The sequence below is a fragment of the Excalfactoria chinensis genome, chromosome 5 (genome assembly GCF_039878825.1).
Source record: "Excalfactoria chinensis isolate bCotChi1 chromosome 5, bCotChi1.hap2, whole genome shotgun sequence".
NCBI classification, from domain to species: Eukaryota; Metazoa; Chordata; class Aves; order Galliformes; family Phasianidae; genus Excalfactoria; species Excalfactoria chinensis.
In genome coordinates, this window is record NC_092829.1 from 35,396,742 (window position 1) to 35,415,344 (window position 18,603).

The 18,603-nt window shown below is 33.8% G+C and overlaps 1 protein-coding gene across 4 annotated transcripts in view; it reads left to right on the top strand.

The window, feature by feature from the left end:
- FUT8 (fucosyltransferase 8) overlaps window positions 1-16,599 on the top strand; it is a 69,358-nt gene extending 52,759 nt beyond the window's left edge. For all 4 annotated transcript variants that reach the window (XM_072337641.1, XM_072337643.1, XM_072337642.1 and 1 more), the window contains 5 exons: window positions 2,223-2,460; window positions 5,429-5,675; window positions 7,439-7,615; window positions 8,783-8,933; window positions 11,806-16,599. In XM_072337641.1, the coding sequence (XP_072193742.1) occupies window positions 2,223-2,460; window positions 5,429-5,675; window positions 7,439-7,615; window positions 8,783-8,933; window positions 11,806-12,123 (1,131 nt within the window). In that variant the 3' untranslated portion in view covers window positions 12,124-16,599. The remainder of the gene's footprint in view (window positions 1-2,222; window positions 2,461-5,428; window positions 5,676-7,438; window positions 7,616-8,782; window positions 8,934-11,805) is intronic.
- Window positions 16,600-18,603: the final 2,004 nt, after the last annotated feature.

The window sequence follows — 18,603 nt, forward strand, 5'->3', positions numbered from 1 at the left end:
AAGCATTTCATGCTGTTCAGTCATAATCCAATTATGCTGTCCTTTATGGGATAATAAATCTGGAGATTACAGATACCTGCACTGAATTATCAGTTATGTACAAGAAAGAAGGCAATCATTAACATATACAGACATATATACAGATGACAATGCCATTGAGTAACAAGATTTTAAAGTTATCGATATTGTTGAACACAAACTGTATTTTCACAGAATTATCTGCATCATGGATATTCTGTGCAGTTTTTGACCTGTAGTGTCAGAGGGGATGTAGCAGGACTAGAAAACCTGAAAATATATGAAATGAATTGTTCCAAGAACTAAGACTAAACAGATGTAGATTTCAATCTAAGAGAGCTGAGGACATGTGATGTACGAATGTCTACAAAGTCTTTCCATGGAGAAAGCAAGTAGGATACAACAGTCTAGTTTCTTTATAAGAAGACTTGCTTAAATTAAAGGAGTTGAACAGCTCTGCTCTTGCTGAGCTAAGGTTGAATTTAACAAGACTTAAATATTTGAAGTGGTCAATCATGATAGTATGGAATTCATTTTCAGTTTCATTAGTCTTCTTGTAAAGTTTTGTAGTGCCAGCCTTTCTCTGGTGAATCACAGATACTAGAAATAACTTTATTTAAAGGCTGATGGTTCCTGTTTAGCATATCTTAGGTAAAATAATTTTTAAATGAGTTCAGGAGAGTTATTTTTAGTAAGAGAAAGTAGCAACCTAAGTCAGTTATTTAAAAGAAACTATTCAAGGTTATTCCTTCAAACAGGCAAATCAATTAATGTTAATTAAATCCAAGACTAAACACTACTATTTCTGTGAGTACTAATGCAGTTTTGAGGGCTGCAAAGTAATGCATGATTTCCCAGCTGCAGTAAAGATGATGTCAGCCATACTTTTTTAACTCTGCTAATGGCCTATTGTACCTCATTACGAAGGTTGTTAAGCAATAAGAAAAAAATACGGTGATAGATTTCTTGTTGCGGAAACCTGGATCTACCAATTTCCTTATAATCTAGATATACAAAGGCATTTGCATTTGCTGCACATCTTCTTTGGGATAGAAGGAGCTGGAATGTCCAAACGCTAACAAGGTGCAAGATAATTGCACATTACCCTTGAGTCCATTCCATTTAGTGGGCCACCCAAGATGCTTTTCCCTTAAAATGAGAAAATGAAATCTTCAAGTAAGATGGTGACGTTTGTTTTTCAGATCTGAATTGTTTTCCTTCACACAGTTGAATTCTGAATGTCATGGGTTAACACTGAAGTTAATTGGTTGTTTTTTTTTTTGTTGTTGTTGGTTTTTTTTTCTTGGTATAAGAAAGTTTTTATTCCTGTTCCAAATATTAGTATTTTCACAGGCTAACTGAAAACTAAATTTACATCCTAGAGATTTTATATGGGGGAAAAAAGCTTTTAGGAATGCAGAAATATTTTGAGAGAATGCAAGGGCGAATATATGCAGAAATCTATGTTTAACATAATGGAAAGCTTACATAGATTTTGTTGCCATTACATTCAAATATCTAAAAATATTTAATGGTTGATATATTTAAATATACTTAGCATTCACATCCCATGCACATTTGGAAGTATAGTATATTATTTTATGGATAGTGTGTACTGTCTTTTATCAATCTATTCGGCTATCTGTTTTGTATTCTGTATATGGTGTGTAGTAAATTAGTCTGGGAACCAGTCCAATAATAAATGTTTTATTTTGTAGCCAGGTGAATTGAGATTTTTTTCTTTTTTTATTTTTTTTAATGTAATGCATAGACATTGAAAGAGAACTGACAAACTTGGAGGAATACCAAAAGAAAATTAAAAGAAGACCATTCCAAGACTGAGAATTATGTTGGTTACACATGAATGATGTGTAGAAATATTAGAGAATCATGTTGGTTGTATGTAAAATCTGAGTACAAGTATTAGCTTCTTCCAACAGATATACAAGTGATAAACTGATTGAAGATATTCTATTGTACATTCTATTGTACATAGTGAAGTATGCTCAATAACAGTTTGTGTTCACGGTGAAAAACTTGCATAAAATTTTCATGGAGCTGAAGCTTGCTCATTCATTTTAATGAGATGTACTATGGCAGGATGACTTGTGTGATTTATGGCATTTGTCAGTTTTTCACAAAAAAGTATGTATGTCTTTGTGTATGCCTGCTCTTCAACTTTACTTTTTCATCCATGTTTACAGAACCCGAAGGACTGCAGCAAAGCTAAGAAACTTGTCTGTAATATTAACAAAGGTTGTGGCTACGGTTGTCAGCTTCATCATGTAGTCTACTGCTTCATGATTGCTTATGGCACTCAGCGAACACTCATTTTAGAGTCTCAGAATTGGCGATATGCTACTGGTGGCTGGGAAACCGTATTTAGACCTGTAAGCGAGACGTGTACTGACAGATCTGGTGCAACCACTGGACACTGGTCAGGTAACACTTAACTCACTTAACTCAATTTCTATTTATTTATTTATTTATTTATTACAAATTCAATCGTGTAGGACTATTCTGGTAGCTCTTCCTTATGTGAACCATAATAGCTGTGACTGCAATTCTATGCATAAACATTGTTTAAATTTTATTTATTCGTTCTACTGAAAAAATAACATCCCTACTAAGAGGATGCTACTGCTTTGGCAGGGATTTTTTTTTCCTAATACAAATTTCAGATTTTAAATATAATCCTCCATCAGTCTTCCACTGTATTATGAGCCAGGTATGAATTTGGGTTTTGTGGGAATTGAAATGTAAGCAGAAGCTGTTGTTCATGAATTTTAAAATAATAAAGCATGTCTGAAGTATAAAACAATGTAAATATGAAGAAAATGGTATTCAGTGGGAATATACACGCATACACAAAACCATATTTGAGGTACCTTTTAATATAAATGAAACTGACTCAAACTTCTAGTTGCAAAAGTAATGGCAAAGTTAAAAGCCTTGTTATTTGTAGATCAATATGTTGATCCAATCTTATTATGGACTGAACCATTTTGCTAGAAAAGAACAAATATTCAGAGGGGCATTCATGTTTGGAGGATCAGATAGCTTTATCACAAAGAAAACAGAGCATTCACTTTAATGAAATTCTTCTAGTCAACATCATAAGAGACTTAAAAAAAACCATCAGCATAGTTTTATTTTTTTTCCTATGTATTTAAAATGTTTTTTGGGTATTTTTCAAATTGAGTAGCTGTAGTGTAAATGTAGATGACTGACATTTTCCTCTAAATTCATACTGAACATTAGAATTTCTTATATTATTTTTTCATCACAGTTAACTTTAATGTGAACAATTGTGAACTTTTAAAACTGGATTTTACAGACTCCCCCTCCAAATGGTCTTAAAATAGTAATTTATAATGGTTTGAGTAATTGTAGGAAAATGTACTTGATTGTAAAAGTACAACTGGCTCTTCATATTTAAAAAAAAAAGGTAAATCTAGAGATGTGTCTTCATCATGGTGATGTGTCATATTAATAATAACTGTAGGCCACGTAGCAATTATCAGATGAATAGATAAACTAACAATGGGCAGAGAAGGTTAAGTTGTGGACAAAACAATTAAGAGTGAAACAGTAAGAGAGGTGCTGTGCTGCACTTCTGATTATAGCCATTTTATTTGTTGGTACTGGCTTAGCAAATTGCGTGATTCTCTTACTCCGGAAAGGAATTTTGGCTCAGGAATTCTGCTTAAGGATGGATGACTGATACTGTTGATGGTTAAGATTAGTTGGGTCTGTAGGTTCAATAGAATCAATAAGGGAATGTCAGAACATTGTTCTTTACTCTCTTTCCACTATATCATGAAGAAAGTGGTTGGCAGCAGTAAAAGTGGCTTTGGTGTCCCTGGGATATCTGGAAAATGCTGAGAAATTTCAGCAGAGAATTGTATAGACTACATCCTTCAGTAAGGGACTATGACACTAACGAGATGTTTTCATAGCATATGGTTTTCACTCTAGAAATGCAGGTGATACAGAGTGACATCCTCAGACCATTACTACCCCAGTGCCATTATGGCTATATACAGCTTACCCTTTGGACTAATAATCAGAGCTTTTAGTTTCTGAGTTGACAGAAAATATTCTTTCCTCTGTGTTTGTTCTTTTTGTTGTTGTTGTTGACAGTCACCTCACCTATAGATTTTGAATGATGCTTGAGGTTGTTGTTTGTTGGTGTTTTTTTAAGTAATAAAAGAACAATAAATGGAAGAAGAAAAACAGATTAAATCAGATTAAGGACAGGTCACAGTACAGTTAGAAGTTATTTCTGCGTTACACGATGGACAATGCAATTTACATGCTTAAATAATGGTATTTTCTCCAATGAGACCTCCAAACCATTAAGATGGATTATTAATTGAAACAGGAAACCTGAAGCAAAGTTTCCTGCAGCTTCATTTGAATATTGTCTCAGTAGCCTCTAGGTATGGTTTTATGGATGAATTGTTTGAAGGCAGGGCTGCCCAGAGGGAAAGAATGTCAGAGCTGCTCATTTGTTGTTAGCGTCAGCTTTCAAGAATTCATTGAACTATAATTTTTAAAATACAAATTCACTGATAATGTTATATGTATAATTCAAGACAGAGGGTAAAGATTAGTTATTTAGACACGTATAAGGGTAATCTAGGTTTGAGTGAAAGTCCCATCTAAAGCATCTGTATGTTCTGCTTTAGTTGGCATTTAAAAGATAACAAATTCTTATGTGTAAGTAAATCATGTGTCTGTAGTGCTTGGTTGTTTTCCTTGATCTATATAGTTGGCTGCTTATCTTCATAGCTTAAGTTCTTCAAGACAAGAATTGTCTTGTCAGCAGAATAGTAAATTCAGTGGTTCCAATTGATGTTAGAAAAGCTGGGATTTACTGTAATAAAATGTATTTGAAAAGTTGGAGGTAAGTGAAAATTACATACAAAAAAAAAAAAAGAGTAGGACGATATAATTTTGTTTGTTTTTTTTTTTAACAGTTTCTTGGGTCTTAAACAGTTCACCTACTTTTGTCTTAAGCAACTGAATTGAAGCATTTTAGTTAGCAAGTTATATTCTAGTAAACATTTCTCCATAGTAGTCCTCTGGTCATACTAAAAAGGAAAAACAGGTATGAATATGTGAACAGAAACACTTCTTAGCTTTTTTTGATTGTCAGCTGCTATGAATTAAAAAACACTGTTCTAGTAGAAAAGAGAATTTCAGTTTATAAATCTAGCCTAAAATTGTATGTGTTTGTTTGTTTTTAAATTGTATTCTGCTAAAGGTAGAAAAAGTGTTTGGTGATGTTTTTGAAATTGAAGCTTTTGTTTAGCTGATATGTTTGAGATGTTACAAGGCAATGATAAAGCTCAGATTTACAGATTAGTAAACTATCTGACTTATCCTGGTATTGTTTTTAATACAGGTGAGGCTAATGATAAGGATGTACAGGTGGTGGAGCTCCCTATTGTTGACAGCTTACATCCACGGCCACCTTATTTACCACTGGCTGTCCCTGAAGACCTGGCTGATAGATTAATTCGTGTTCATGGGGATCCTGCAGTATGGTGGGTCTCACAGTTTGTCAAATACTTGATTCGTCCACAGCCTTGGCTAGAAAAAGAAATAGAGGAAGCCACAAGGAAACTCGGTTTCAAACATCCTGTGATTGGGTGGGTACTAGTTTTCTGTATTTGTCTGTGCACTAATGTGTATACAATTATTCCTATTCATAAGTGTTTTTTTTATAATGGTATTCCAAGAGCCTGAAGATTTTTGAGGGAGCAGGGGGGTACTTTTTAGATTAAGTCATCATTATTAATAAGCTGTGTATAATACAAATTGATCACAAGTATTCATTTTCATCAAGCATACTTCTTGTTCTGTAGTTGGAAATAGATGTAGGTTCAGTAGAAGATTTAAATGTCCTTTGATATCTAGAAATGTAACATTGAATTACATTCGCGTTAATGTCTAGCAGTTTGTATTCCAGACACTCTTCTATCTGTGTTTTCTTTTAAAGTGTTCATAGCCTTTATCAATGGGGAAATTGAGTGCCACAGTCCAGTAAATTTCTTCTTGGCTGCACTTGAGCACGGTGTGTGCCTTTTCTGCTGATGCTTTAATTGTTGTTAGCAGCATTTATAGATTGGAAAGGACTGTGTGGGGAGCTGTGGGGAGCAGGGAAGTACCAATGTGCAATGAAGAACAGCTTGTGGAAGAAACGTTTTTACTGCCTTGTGATGTGACAGTTTTTGCTGCTGCTTCCTTTATTATATTTTTCTTTCAGTCCTTCATCTTTCTTTTTCTAGTCTATAGTAGTTCTGTCCAAATGTTAGTTCTTTAGATGGCTTTTGACCATTGACCTGGTAGGCCACTTCTCAACTGGAAGATCTTAAGACATGTTAGGTTTCAAGAGTAGGAGGAAGATGTATTTTAACTACTTTCATTCAAACCCTGCCTTATAGTGGTGTTCCAGTATACCTATGATGCAAATATTCCTATTTGCTTATTTGCTTATGTATTAAACAAGCATTACACTTGTATTTTCTTATCAGCAGAAATTATCTCAGTATGTTTTAACTGAACCTCCTTCATTTTTTTCTTTCAGTTACTCCCTGCCTTCCTTACAAGATAGGTCGCTCCAAAATTAATGCCTCCTATTTATTTCCTTGGAAACTACAACAGATTAAAAAAAAGGACATGTTAACACTATTTGGTAGAGCAAACTCTCAGCTACAAAACACTAGTTTTAAACATATTCACCACCATTAGCTTTTGCACCAGTGCTGAGCAAAAACGTGCATACTACTTCCATAAAAATCTGAACCAGTGGAGGTGACCACCTGCCACTGTTGACCCTGATGCTGAAGTGCATCACCCACTACCTCACCGTGTTTGTGTTCAGTGTTAGGTCACCATAAACATTCAGCAAGCATCGATGAGTGTCAGTGGGTGCAATTTTTCTTGTGTGGAGGAATTCAGTTACACAGATTTGCTTCGTATGTACTTCCATGTCAGGTGCCGTATTGTCAGACTGCCCCTCTGCTGCCATCTGTTTCACAGCAGCAACGTGTAATGAAGTATTGATGGGAAGGTTCAGCCTCTACTGCCATACCACCAGCATCTGCCTCTGACATTGTGGACAAACATATTAAATCAGAAGGAATTAAAGAGCAGCCTTCCTATATTGCATTCAAGAGGAGGCTGACAGTAGACTTCATGTTATTGAAAAATCTGACATATGTTTCAGATTTTGCAGTTAATTTCTCAGTTCAGCACGTCTTGATGGATATCAGTAAATAATTCTAATTGTTCCTTGTTTTATGTACAGGTTCAATTTGCTGCATAAGCATGAAATTTAAAGTTAAAATTTCACTTACTTAAGTATGTGTTGTGTTTGTATACTGAATTCCTAGTTTCTGTCCTTTTCCAGTGTTCATGTTCGGAGGACAGACAAAGTGGGAACAGAGGCTGCATTTCATCCCATTGAGGAATATATGGTGCATGTTGAAGAGCGGTTTGAACTTCTTGCTCGTCGAATGCATGTTGATAAAAAGAGAGTATATTTGGCTACAGATGATCCTTCATTATTGCAAGAGGCCAAATCCAAGTAAGATGAACTGTGATTGTATTACAGTTTGTTCCTTCTAATTACCATTTACAGTTTCACCATTTCTGGCTGTTGTGGGTGCAGGTCTTGGTATTGTTGTTTTATGATCTTTTATACAGTACAGAATTTCAACTTTTATGCTTTTCATTTTTCTCTTAGAAATTCTTTTTATGGATGACATATATACATATGTATGTATATTCACCACATAAAATATGTTGGGTTTTTTTCATTCTATTGATGAATAAATGTAAGGTTTGTCTTTAATGTGTGTGGGATTCTTGGTCTGTACCATTGTCTTGGTCCCTTTATTGTTATTTGTCTAATAGCTCTCTAGAACGTGGCTCTAAAAAACTTTCCCTAGCTCTCATAGCAAATGTAACTGTTCAAACCTGTGAGTGCATGTATGCATTCATTTACTCCTAATATGGCCTGTGTTTTCCCAAACAGACTTGTTAAGTTCCATAGTTCAGTAAATTTTGCCAAGTTGGTAAAAACTTCTGTTTAATACAAGAAAGCAGATGCATAAGGAATAACATTCCTTCAGATGTTTATGGAATATAAACAATCTCACAAATGCTTATTGCCCTGACTGGAAACTAGGATAAGTACTCTAGGTGTATTGAATTTAAATGTATTTGCTTCAGAGTAGTAGTGCAATTTAGCATATTGTCATTTTCAGTGCTATTTATTTGTCTGTATACTAAATAACTCTTGTTTCTACTTCCAAAATTTTGTCTTTTGTACAAAATAATGGGTTTTTCTATTCAGCAGGGGAATGAAAACTTTTTTAAGACAAAGGTAACATGAGAATGGCAATACCTGAACTTGGTAGCATGGTTGGAAAAATAAACTACTCTAGTAGTTTAGTAAGGACAGTCCTGTATTCCATTTAGTAGTAGAGAAAGTTAAATGTGTACATTTCATGTAAAATCAGTAGGATTAACAGAGTACAGCATCCACTTCCTGGTAATTTACATTCATATCTTTGACTTTCTTATTTAAGTTCGTTTTGACAAATTGAGGGTATGCATTGTGTAATATAATGCGTAGTAATATTCTAGAGTGTAAAGGAGAGACTCACATTAACTATCTTATCTTACTGCAAAGATGATGTTTCTTAACACCACCAGACTCTACTGCTAACGGTGTATTATATTTTCATAGGTATCCAAATTATGAATTTATCAGTGATAACTCCATATCTTGGTCAGCGGGGCTTCATAATCGATACACTGAAAACTCCCTAAGAGGTGTTATTCTGGATATCCACTTTTTGTCTCAGGCAGACTTCCTGGTCTGTACATTTTCATCCCAGGTAAACTGCAATATAAATACAGTATAGAATATATGTACTGGTTCCTTTTCTTGCTTCTGTTACCTTGGTCTCAGTTCTCTCTGATGAAAATTTCATGGGACTTCTGTGGGTTTAATTTTTTTATTTTTAATAACATGTTAAAATTGAGATGACTTAGCACTGGTTGATAACTTCTCCCCTATTGAAGTTATTGGCTTAATTATGACATTTCAATTAAGAAAAAAGTTTTTTTTAGCTTTACATAAAGTTAATATTTAACTTGTATATTTGTTTCTACACAGCTTAGTTAAGGCATGCAAGTAAGTAAAAATAATTCTGAACGTGTTGCTTGACTTGATAGCAGGAGTGACAAGGAAAGGAGAAATATAATTTCTAATTAGAGACTATTATGTTTCTAGAGATCCAAGGGCTTTTTTTTTAAGGACTACTTCTTAAAAAGCATATTTTGAAGGTTATTTTGAAGGTTGTTGGCTACTTCAGGGCAAGATATGAATAAACTCCAAACTAAAAAATCTCTGGTAAGAAAAGCCTGTGAGAAGCTATCCACTTCTAAAAAATGCTCTATTCACCTATACTGACAAGGTGATAATCAGCTAAGACCTAGGACTGTGTATGTCAGATGTGGTAAAAAAAATAAATAAAAAAATCATATTCTAAAGGGAGTGTTATGTGCTTTTCACTAAAAAGAAGAAAAAAAAAAACTGCATGAAAAATTTATGACGTGATCTGCTATTATTATATTTAGACAGCTATGTTGAAAATATGCTGGATATAAGCATAGAAGAACAGTGTTTAAGTTTAGGTTTTACAGTTGCTTTGACAGAATATATTTTATATGAATTGTAACTGTTTCAAAAGAAGAATATACGTTAAAATAAATTAGTATAAATTGATGAAGATCGAAGGGGACCTCTGGAGGTCATCTGGCATTAACCCCTCTTTCGGAGTACATTTGAGTTGCACAGTATCCTTGAACTCTATCCTCATTCTCCATCTCTGTGCATTAACAGTAGATATTTCTGCTGAATGGCAGTTTTCAAGAAGTGTGTAAAATTCTGCTGAAGTCTAGGCAGTCTTGTATTAAACTGTAACTTTCAGTAGCTGGGACAGTAATTTAGTCCAACCTCATTTACTCTTTGTGATTATTTGGCATTAATAATTCATACTCCTCAATTTTGTTGGATGTGTACCGTGTGTGTGTGTGTGTGTGTGTGTATATATATATATATATACACACACATATCTACTTTCACTATCCTTTCATCAAGGAAACAAACAGTTTGTCAGAATCTTGGATCACAGCAATGCCATGCTAAAGATAACTCATCCAGTATGTAATCTGTGTGAAGAAAAAGAGTGAGAATTTGTTTTCAGTGTGATTTTGGACTGTCTATTCTATACTGGATTTTTTCCATTTTCCTTGAGGGGGAGGGGGAAATCAAGGTGTTCACTACGGAGGTATTTTTAGAAAGTTAGTATATACTTGAATAGGATTGAACTTTTTAGGAAGGATCCTGTATTAGTTCTTCTTTGTGCTATGAAGGCTAAATGAATACTGAGTAGAAGTTTGTTGTTTAAAAATTAGGCCTGCCAAGAGAAGGCCAGATCTACCTTGACACTGTAATGTGTCACAATAATTGAAATGCCTGAAAAAGCCACAAATCACAACACAATTGCAGAATTAAGGTTGTACATTAAAACAAATAGCAATTTTGTCTCTTCTGTCTTCATTTGGATGAAGTTGTAGCTCTGTCTGCGAGACTTATTTTTCCTGATAATATTGTTTTCTTTCGGGGTTTATTAGTCCTATATTTTGCATTGTATCTGTAAGTATATAGTTTACAAAGCAAGTAAATCTATGAAGAAAAATAAGAGACTTATTACTTAGCTTCACATGTAATTCTTTATGTGGATTCTTTGCCTGCTGCTGTTGACAGGTTAGTTTTCTAGGTTCACAGCTTTATAGCTGTGGAAGTAATTACTGAATGGAAATTTTGCATGCTTTGTCAGATTTGAAGGATTTACTAAGATGACTCATACTGAAAAGATTTAAAGTCTTTCACAGAGTTGTGTGTCTTTCCTCTTTACTGGGTGCACACATGCAGAGAACAAAATATCAGAAACAACCACAAAGTATGAAATAACTTGTTACTAATGTAATGGTAATAAAAATCAGAGAAAAATATAGTAATCTAGATTACAAGTCAGAGAGATCACAATGACCAAATCAGACATCTGACACATGAGACTGAATGTGTTCAAGTCTGTGGGGCCCAATGACGTGCATCCCAAGGTCCTGAAGGCCTCTGGCCAATGTAATTGCAAAGCACTCTCCATCATATCCAAAAAGTCATAGCTGTCCCATGAAGTCCTCAGTGACTGGAAAAGGGGGAACATCACTCCCATTTCTGGGAAAGGGAGAAAGGAAGATCCAGGAACTGGACTACCATTACTGACGAGTAGACTTTGAAAATGTAAGTTCTAGAAGTTCATCAAGAAGTAAAATATACTTCAGTCAAAAAAGAAAACAAATTTGCTTTTAAGTTTGCTTAGTTACAAATTAACCATTTTAAGAGACAGACTGGCTAGTGTTCATTTGGAAGTTCACAATTTTTACTGAAAAGTACGTCATTGCAAGTAGTTATTTGCTGTGTCTATGCAGAATCCCAGTTCAGAGCTGCATGCTGCTTGTTAGCAAATACATAGCATTTTCAAGTACTTCTTCAAAAAATAGACTGAATATTCCTTGTTCTTCCTTTTGTAAAATTTAGTTGTTACACATTGTTTACTGACTATGATATATTTTAAGCACACAGGCACAGTATTTATAAGTTTTCTCTCTCTCTTTTTTTTTTTTAAATTAATTTCCAAGGTTTGTCGAGTCGCCTATGAGATTATGCAGACGTTGCATCCAGATGCTTCAGCATATTTTCATTCTTTGGATGATATCTACTACTTTGGGGGACAGAATGCACATAACCAGATTGCTGTTTATGCTCATCATCCACGAACTGCTGATGAAATTCCTATGGAACCTGGAGATATAATTGGAGTAGCTGGAAATCACTGGGATGGTTATTCAAAAGGAATCAATAGGAAATTAGGAAAAACAGGCCTGTACCCGTCCTATAAAGTTAAGGAGAAAATTGAGACAGTCAAATACCCTACATACCCAGAGGCTGAAAAGTAGAATAAAAGGAAGACATTTGGCAGTAATTCTCACTTCTTTGACTCAAATCAGTCAACATACTAATGGTTTATATGGGATTTGAATTTGCATTTTAACATGCATTTAAAATCAAAGCCTTTGGTAATGAAACTGGATAAGAAACTGAGAACAAATGGATGGGCTATTATCTGAACTCACTCCTAAACATTTTTTGTTATATGCACTCTCACACATGCACACACACAAACGCATACAACAGGAAAACTGTTGTTTTATACTTTTTGTCTCTTCAAGATTTGTCCCTGTCAGTAGTCTTATGTGAGCTTTCAGCTCTTTTTTCTGCCATTATATGACAATAATGCTCAGACTTATAACACTGCCATATTGTGTAATTTGAGTAACATGAACATATTTTGTATGTGCAAAATTTAAAACATGGTGCCTATATCTGAAAGATTTGTGACATTTTTAAAAGAGCCATGCCTATTTCACTGATGCGCAAGAGTCAGTTTTCAGTTGTTACCATGATCACTGAATTTGCTTCAAAGAGATTCAAATTTCAGACTAGATTTCTTTACAAGTTTATTTTTACCATTCCATCGGTTACTTCTCATAATTAATAAAATAAAGGATACATCCAACAATGAAATAATCACTGTCTGTTAGGAGCTTTTGTAAAACAATGCCATAAACAAATCTGTCAGTACTGAATGTTTTTGGACATTGCTTTTGATTTAAAACAAAGCAACTACAACAAAACAGAAGGAAAAAGTGGCAGAACTGGAGTTTCATCAAATGTACATGCACTTAGAATGACAGCAGGTGGTGGCAGAGTGGTTCTTGGTTCTGTGGACAGCAGATTTTAACAGGATGACTTCAGTGGCTTATTTTCTTACATCTGTTTTCAAGCATTTTCTTTTACCCTCTATGTTTCTCTTTCGAAAGTATTTTTTTAGTATTATAGGTAGCTATTTATAGTTCGGGCATTGTATCTAGTTGATTTGAAGCAAAAATATTCCAGGTCTCCTATTTTAGATCCCTTCAATTCACATGTAATTTCAGGAGGAGTATATGCTGTTTTCACTGCATTAGTACTCAAAAAAGAAATAAAAAAAAAAAAAATAAAAAAAATCCAACAGTTTACCCAGAAATTAGTAGGTTCCAGTAAAATATACACAAGAGTACAGTTTATGCATGATATTATTAGTTAGTAATTCTTAGTGTTTTGAGGTCTGCTGCTAGTCTATACAGAAAAGAGAATTTTAAAAGTTTACAAACAGATTTGCAAATTTTGAGGGTTATGTATGTGTGTGTATATATAAATGTACGAGATATTAAGAGTATTTCCAATTGAGAATAGTATTAATAGTATTGTACAGGTTCTAGTGCTGTCAGAGTTGGGATACTGGAAGTAAAGACAATCTTTACTCTTCAGGTACTGAGAAAGTCACATGAGTAAATGTTTTTAAAAAGTGTGGCTGTTAAAATGATATTTAATTATATTTATGAAGAGATCAAGGACAGTTTTGACCCAAGAACAAATAAATGAACTTGATCATGAATAATTTCTACTATAAAGTAGATGGAAATCCCTGGAGCTGTGAAGTTTAGCAATAGTTTTCTAATTGAAATAGTGATCAATTAAGTGGAGTATGGTTGGTATATGATGGAATTAACTAATTAGTTCTCTGTGGCATTATTTGCAGGACAGATCCTGTAGATCCTTGCAGTTATGTGTTCCTCAAGTGAAAAGCTATTGTGTCTTGAAAAAGAACAAAATCAAAACTGCTGTGGAGAAAAAAGATAAGTTACTTGTTACTAGTATTAAGTAGAGATCTTGGTAAAAAATATACCAAATGTTTTAATGAATAATTGAAGAGTAAAGGCAAATGAATAAAAGAAAGGCAAGAAATGCTGAAATTGATGAATATTTGTGACTAAAGCTGACTTGAATTAACTAGTATTTCTGTGTTTTTTTAAAAAAAACTGAGGAAACTGTTTGGCATTAGATTACTATCTAAGTGATTTTGACAAATTTTCTACCAGCTTAAACCAAACTTGTGGTATTTTGGAGGTACAAATGAAAGCTAATACATAACTTTTCTTTAAATTTGTATGGTCCATGTAAAGCTATTATTGTTATTATTATTATTTTCAACTTGAAAATACTCAAAGCTAAAAATATTTGTTCCTCAATGGTTGAATCAATGCATTTTATCTTTGGGAAATGTAAATAACTATTTCCATACAAGTATTACATTATCTATTGGATATTTTTAGATTTTGAATGTTTTATTTTTGAAGCTCTTTATTTACACCTTCAGACATTATAGTTCCAAGCTTGTTCATTGTGATTGACGCAAAAATAGTAAAAATGAATTAACATATGAGAAAATCCTCTGTAGTCAGGTAAGTTTGATAAAAAATATCACAAGAAAAGATAAATAACAGAATATTTAAGATGAACCCAAAGGCAAGAACTTATCTTCTGATGTAGTGACCGTAGAACTGAAAACACTGTTTCTGTTGAGCAAATATCCATATAATTTGGCAATTGCTTAACTAACTGTAAAGCTGATATTGGCAAGGTGCTTGTGTGTTCTTATGTATTCCAAGTACCTAATGAATAATTCTCTTATTGTCTTTGATGAAAATGATGGTTAAATCATATGAAATGATAGAATTATTGTTAATAATTAAGACATGTTTTAACGTAGATGCTGTGACCTTATTCCACTGGATCATATTCTCTATTGCTTACAGTGCAGTGCTTCTCAGAGGAAGCATCACAGCAGTAGGCTGTTTGCTGGATGTATCTGTCTCTAGAGATGTTTTCCTAAAGACTATGAGTCAATTATGGCCTGGAGTTCTGGGACCTTGGGATGTTAAAAGTGAATATCAGTTACAGTGAAATCAAGATAGATCCTTCTTTCCATACTATGGTTAAATGAAGGTGAGACCTCCAAATTTTTATTGTAGCTAAACAAACAAACAAATAAACAAAAGGAAGAAATAACAGGAATAAAAAATTATCTTACATACCTGAAAGAATGCTGAATTTTTTAAAGTTTTTAAACTCATTAAGGTACTATCCAGAATACTTGCAAGCAGGCATTTACACACCTCATTTGTTTCATTCACTTTGTAGCTCTGCAGTGGTTTTTGCCTCATACCAAACTATCAGGTCCTTATAGTCTCTCAAATGAGATAATATTTAATTAAATTTTTTCTCTTTAAGAAGCATTTGTGCATGTGTGAGTGTGTTGTATTCATAAAGAAAACAAACAAACAAGAAACAATACTGTTTCCTTCTTTGTTAATTTATAATTATGTTCTTTGTAATAACTTATTTTCTAGGTAAATGTAGTCTCTGTATACAAAATATTCTAATTCTCAGTAGCTGGTCTAAGAAATATATTCTGCCATTCAGTTAACTAGTCTTCTGTGACCATGGTGCACCTTGTAGCCTGGGATCATAGTCAGCTCACTGCTGCAATTACACCAGCCTGAGTTCTGTTCTTAATTTTCAGCCCAACATGGAGTCATTGGACAGAATTCCCAAATTTCCTCTTCCGACATGCTGTCTTGGTGAACTGCAAAGTATTATGGATTTGTTCATGAAGGATGATGTTTTATTTCAAAATCTAAACGTATTTTTCTTCAGAGAAATGTTTTGTCTACTACTGGACTTCAAGGAGACTTGTGATTATCAGAAAGATTTGTCTTTACCAGAAACGGGAACTGATCATACTTCTTTTATGGAAAGAGATTCATAATCTGAAAGCTTCCTCCAAAACTGAAACATGTTTCATTTTCATGATAGGCTTTTGTTTCTTTAGAATGTAGTTAAAAGAACTGAGTATCAGCTTCTGAGGTAGAATCATAATAATATGTAAAATAGAAAATTTTCATTACATGTTGTCCTAAGGGGAGGATGACTTTCCTTCATGCCAATGGAGCAGCGCCTACAACTTAGATCTTTTTCAAAACAGTGAATTGAACTTTTGTTTTTTCACTTCATAGGATTCTTTGCAATCTCTCAAATGTTTGAAGAATCCAGGTGAAAAGCCTTTGCTTAGTTTATGAGGTGGGGAATAAGTCTAAAACAACTAGATATTTTATACTTCTAAGTTGCTGGATCAATTTTATAAAGCCACAGGATACAAATAAACCTTTCAGAGATTAATGATCTTTTCCAGCAGATCCTTGCCAAAAATACTTAATTTGCAGTCCCTTTTTTGATTTTGCCTTGTACAAGTCTTAGTCTTGTTTATAAACATCATGCTGGTTATGTTCTGGTCATTGGCTGTTACTATATTACTTATTTATTTGTATTTTTGTTGATGAAGTCTAGCTGAAACGCTCTTAAAGGACTTAAATTTTATTTTGTTTACTTGAATTAAAATTACGTTTATAACTCACTATAACTTCATTTGCTGAAGCCATCACTAGAATTCTTTTCAGAGGCTGCAGACTTATGTCAAGGGCTACATTATGTACTACAGATTTTTAAGGAGCAAGACTGTAGCAAAAAAATAAAGTTTAAAAAGAATCATGTATAAATTTCAACCACAAACAAGTTGGGCTGGACTTCTTAGTATTCTGTCATTTCTAAAGGTGTGAAATATGACATTACAAGGGGCAAGGCAAGTAAGAGGGTAGTATAAAATTTCTGATCCTGCAAAAAAAAAATTGTTAGTGTCTGCCTGCATGACTGGTTGCATTAATTGTTTACAAGATTATTTCAGAATCAAAGTACATGAGGAAGAGTGTGGGGGAATCTGAGAATCCCTGCCACAATGTGGGTGCAATAAAAAGCAGTCCTTACCACTGTTGGTACTTTGTGCAAGTGCCTAATGTTACTGATGGTGTTTTCTGTTCAATGGAACCTTTACTTTGCATGTTTATTTTCTTTGACGTAACTTACTTGTTGATAGAATCCTGTTGCCACTTCAGTTGAAACAAGTTTGGATTATACAAAGGTGTGCCAGTTATTTACACCAAAATATCTTTTATAGTTTCCTAAAATTATCTCCATGCTCTTAGGCATGGATTTTTCACTTCTATTTATAGATTAAAAATATGCATTTTTAATTTTAGTTTATTTATAAAGTGTTTTATTGACATGGTGAGATAAAAGTCCCAACTATCCTATGCTTTGTTGAATCAATCTGTCAGCCCATTTCCTCTAATTCTCCTAGACATATGCCAGTCTCAGCATTCCAATAGGAGGACCTTCTAGATTGTTATTTTCTGAAGTCTGTGACTTTTTTCTGCTTTTTCATTAGTGCTGCTGTCTGCTTGCATCCAAGCCTGATCTGTATAGTTCTGTATGAACCTTTATCAAACCTTTCTGCTTAGTGAATTTTGATTTTTTTTTTTTGCTAATGGTTAGTGATCACTACTTGACCAGAAAAGCAAGGAAGCAAGGAAACAGCAAGTGTGAAAATGTAGTGTTGAATTTTTTTTTTGTTTTGTTTTGTTTTTTTTTCTTTTAGTGGTTTTATTTATTTGCAAAATGCATTTGATTTGAATCAGAAGAGAATACTTGCTACTCATACCATGACAAATTTCTTGACCAGTTGAAGGATGTCTTTGGATAGTGTTCCCAATCCATTTTTTTTATTTGTCTAGCACTTCTAATGCATTAACACTTGCAGTTTAGGCAAGTGATAAGGGACATAATCTGAATGCAGTCTTTTACAGAACTGTAAGAATTGGGTCATTTTCTTCGGTCTTAAAGTCCTTTGTTTTAGCTTTGTCTTAGGCTTCCTGCTCTTGCTTTGGCATTTATTCTGCTATAATAGAGCTGCACAATTCTCAATTACTTGACTAGAAGTACAACCACAAGAATATTACATACTTGTCTGCAAGAATGCATTGAATGTGGAAACTACAGTCAATTTCAGCTGTCTACAAAAGATCTGTCTCTGAATGAAGCCAAATGTGTTTGGTGAAGTCTTTCCTGACTTGCTGCTTGGAGGTGTGGAAGGAGACCTAAAACCAGGACATCCTACTTAATTCTTCATGAATGGAAGGAATCTGACATCTGTTATATCCAGCCAAGATGCTGGGAAGAAACTGACAAGTTGTCTCACTGCTTCAGTGTGTCTCCACTTAGTGGAGTCTTAGTAAGTCTCCAACTTAGTGGTGGAGAATGATCTGTGATGAATTTATAATTTTAAATTTGTGGTCTCTTTGTAACATCTATAAAACTTAATTTGGTTTCACTTGAGAATGAAATTGCTATACTGAAGGAATAAATTCAGACTTATGGGCTTAAACTGCTAAACAGTATTTCTTCTTGCCTTGGATGGAGTTCATTGTACATGAACATTTCTTAAAATGATTTTTGTGTCTATATTTCAGTTATTCAGCGAGTTGACCATTTTTAACGTAAGCTTAACTAGATATTGTGCAAAGACTGGAATTAATGAATCTTTACATGATAATTTAAGGATCAATGGATGTGTAATTTTTTTCCTTTGTACTTGTATTTTT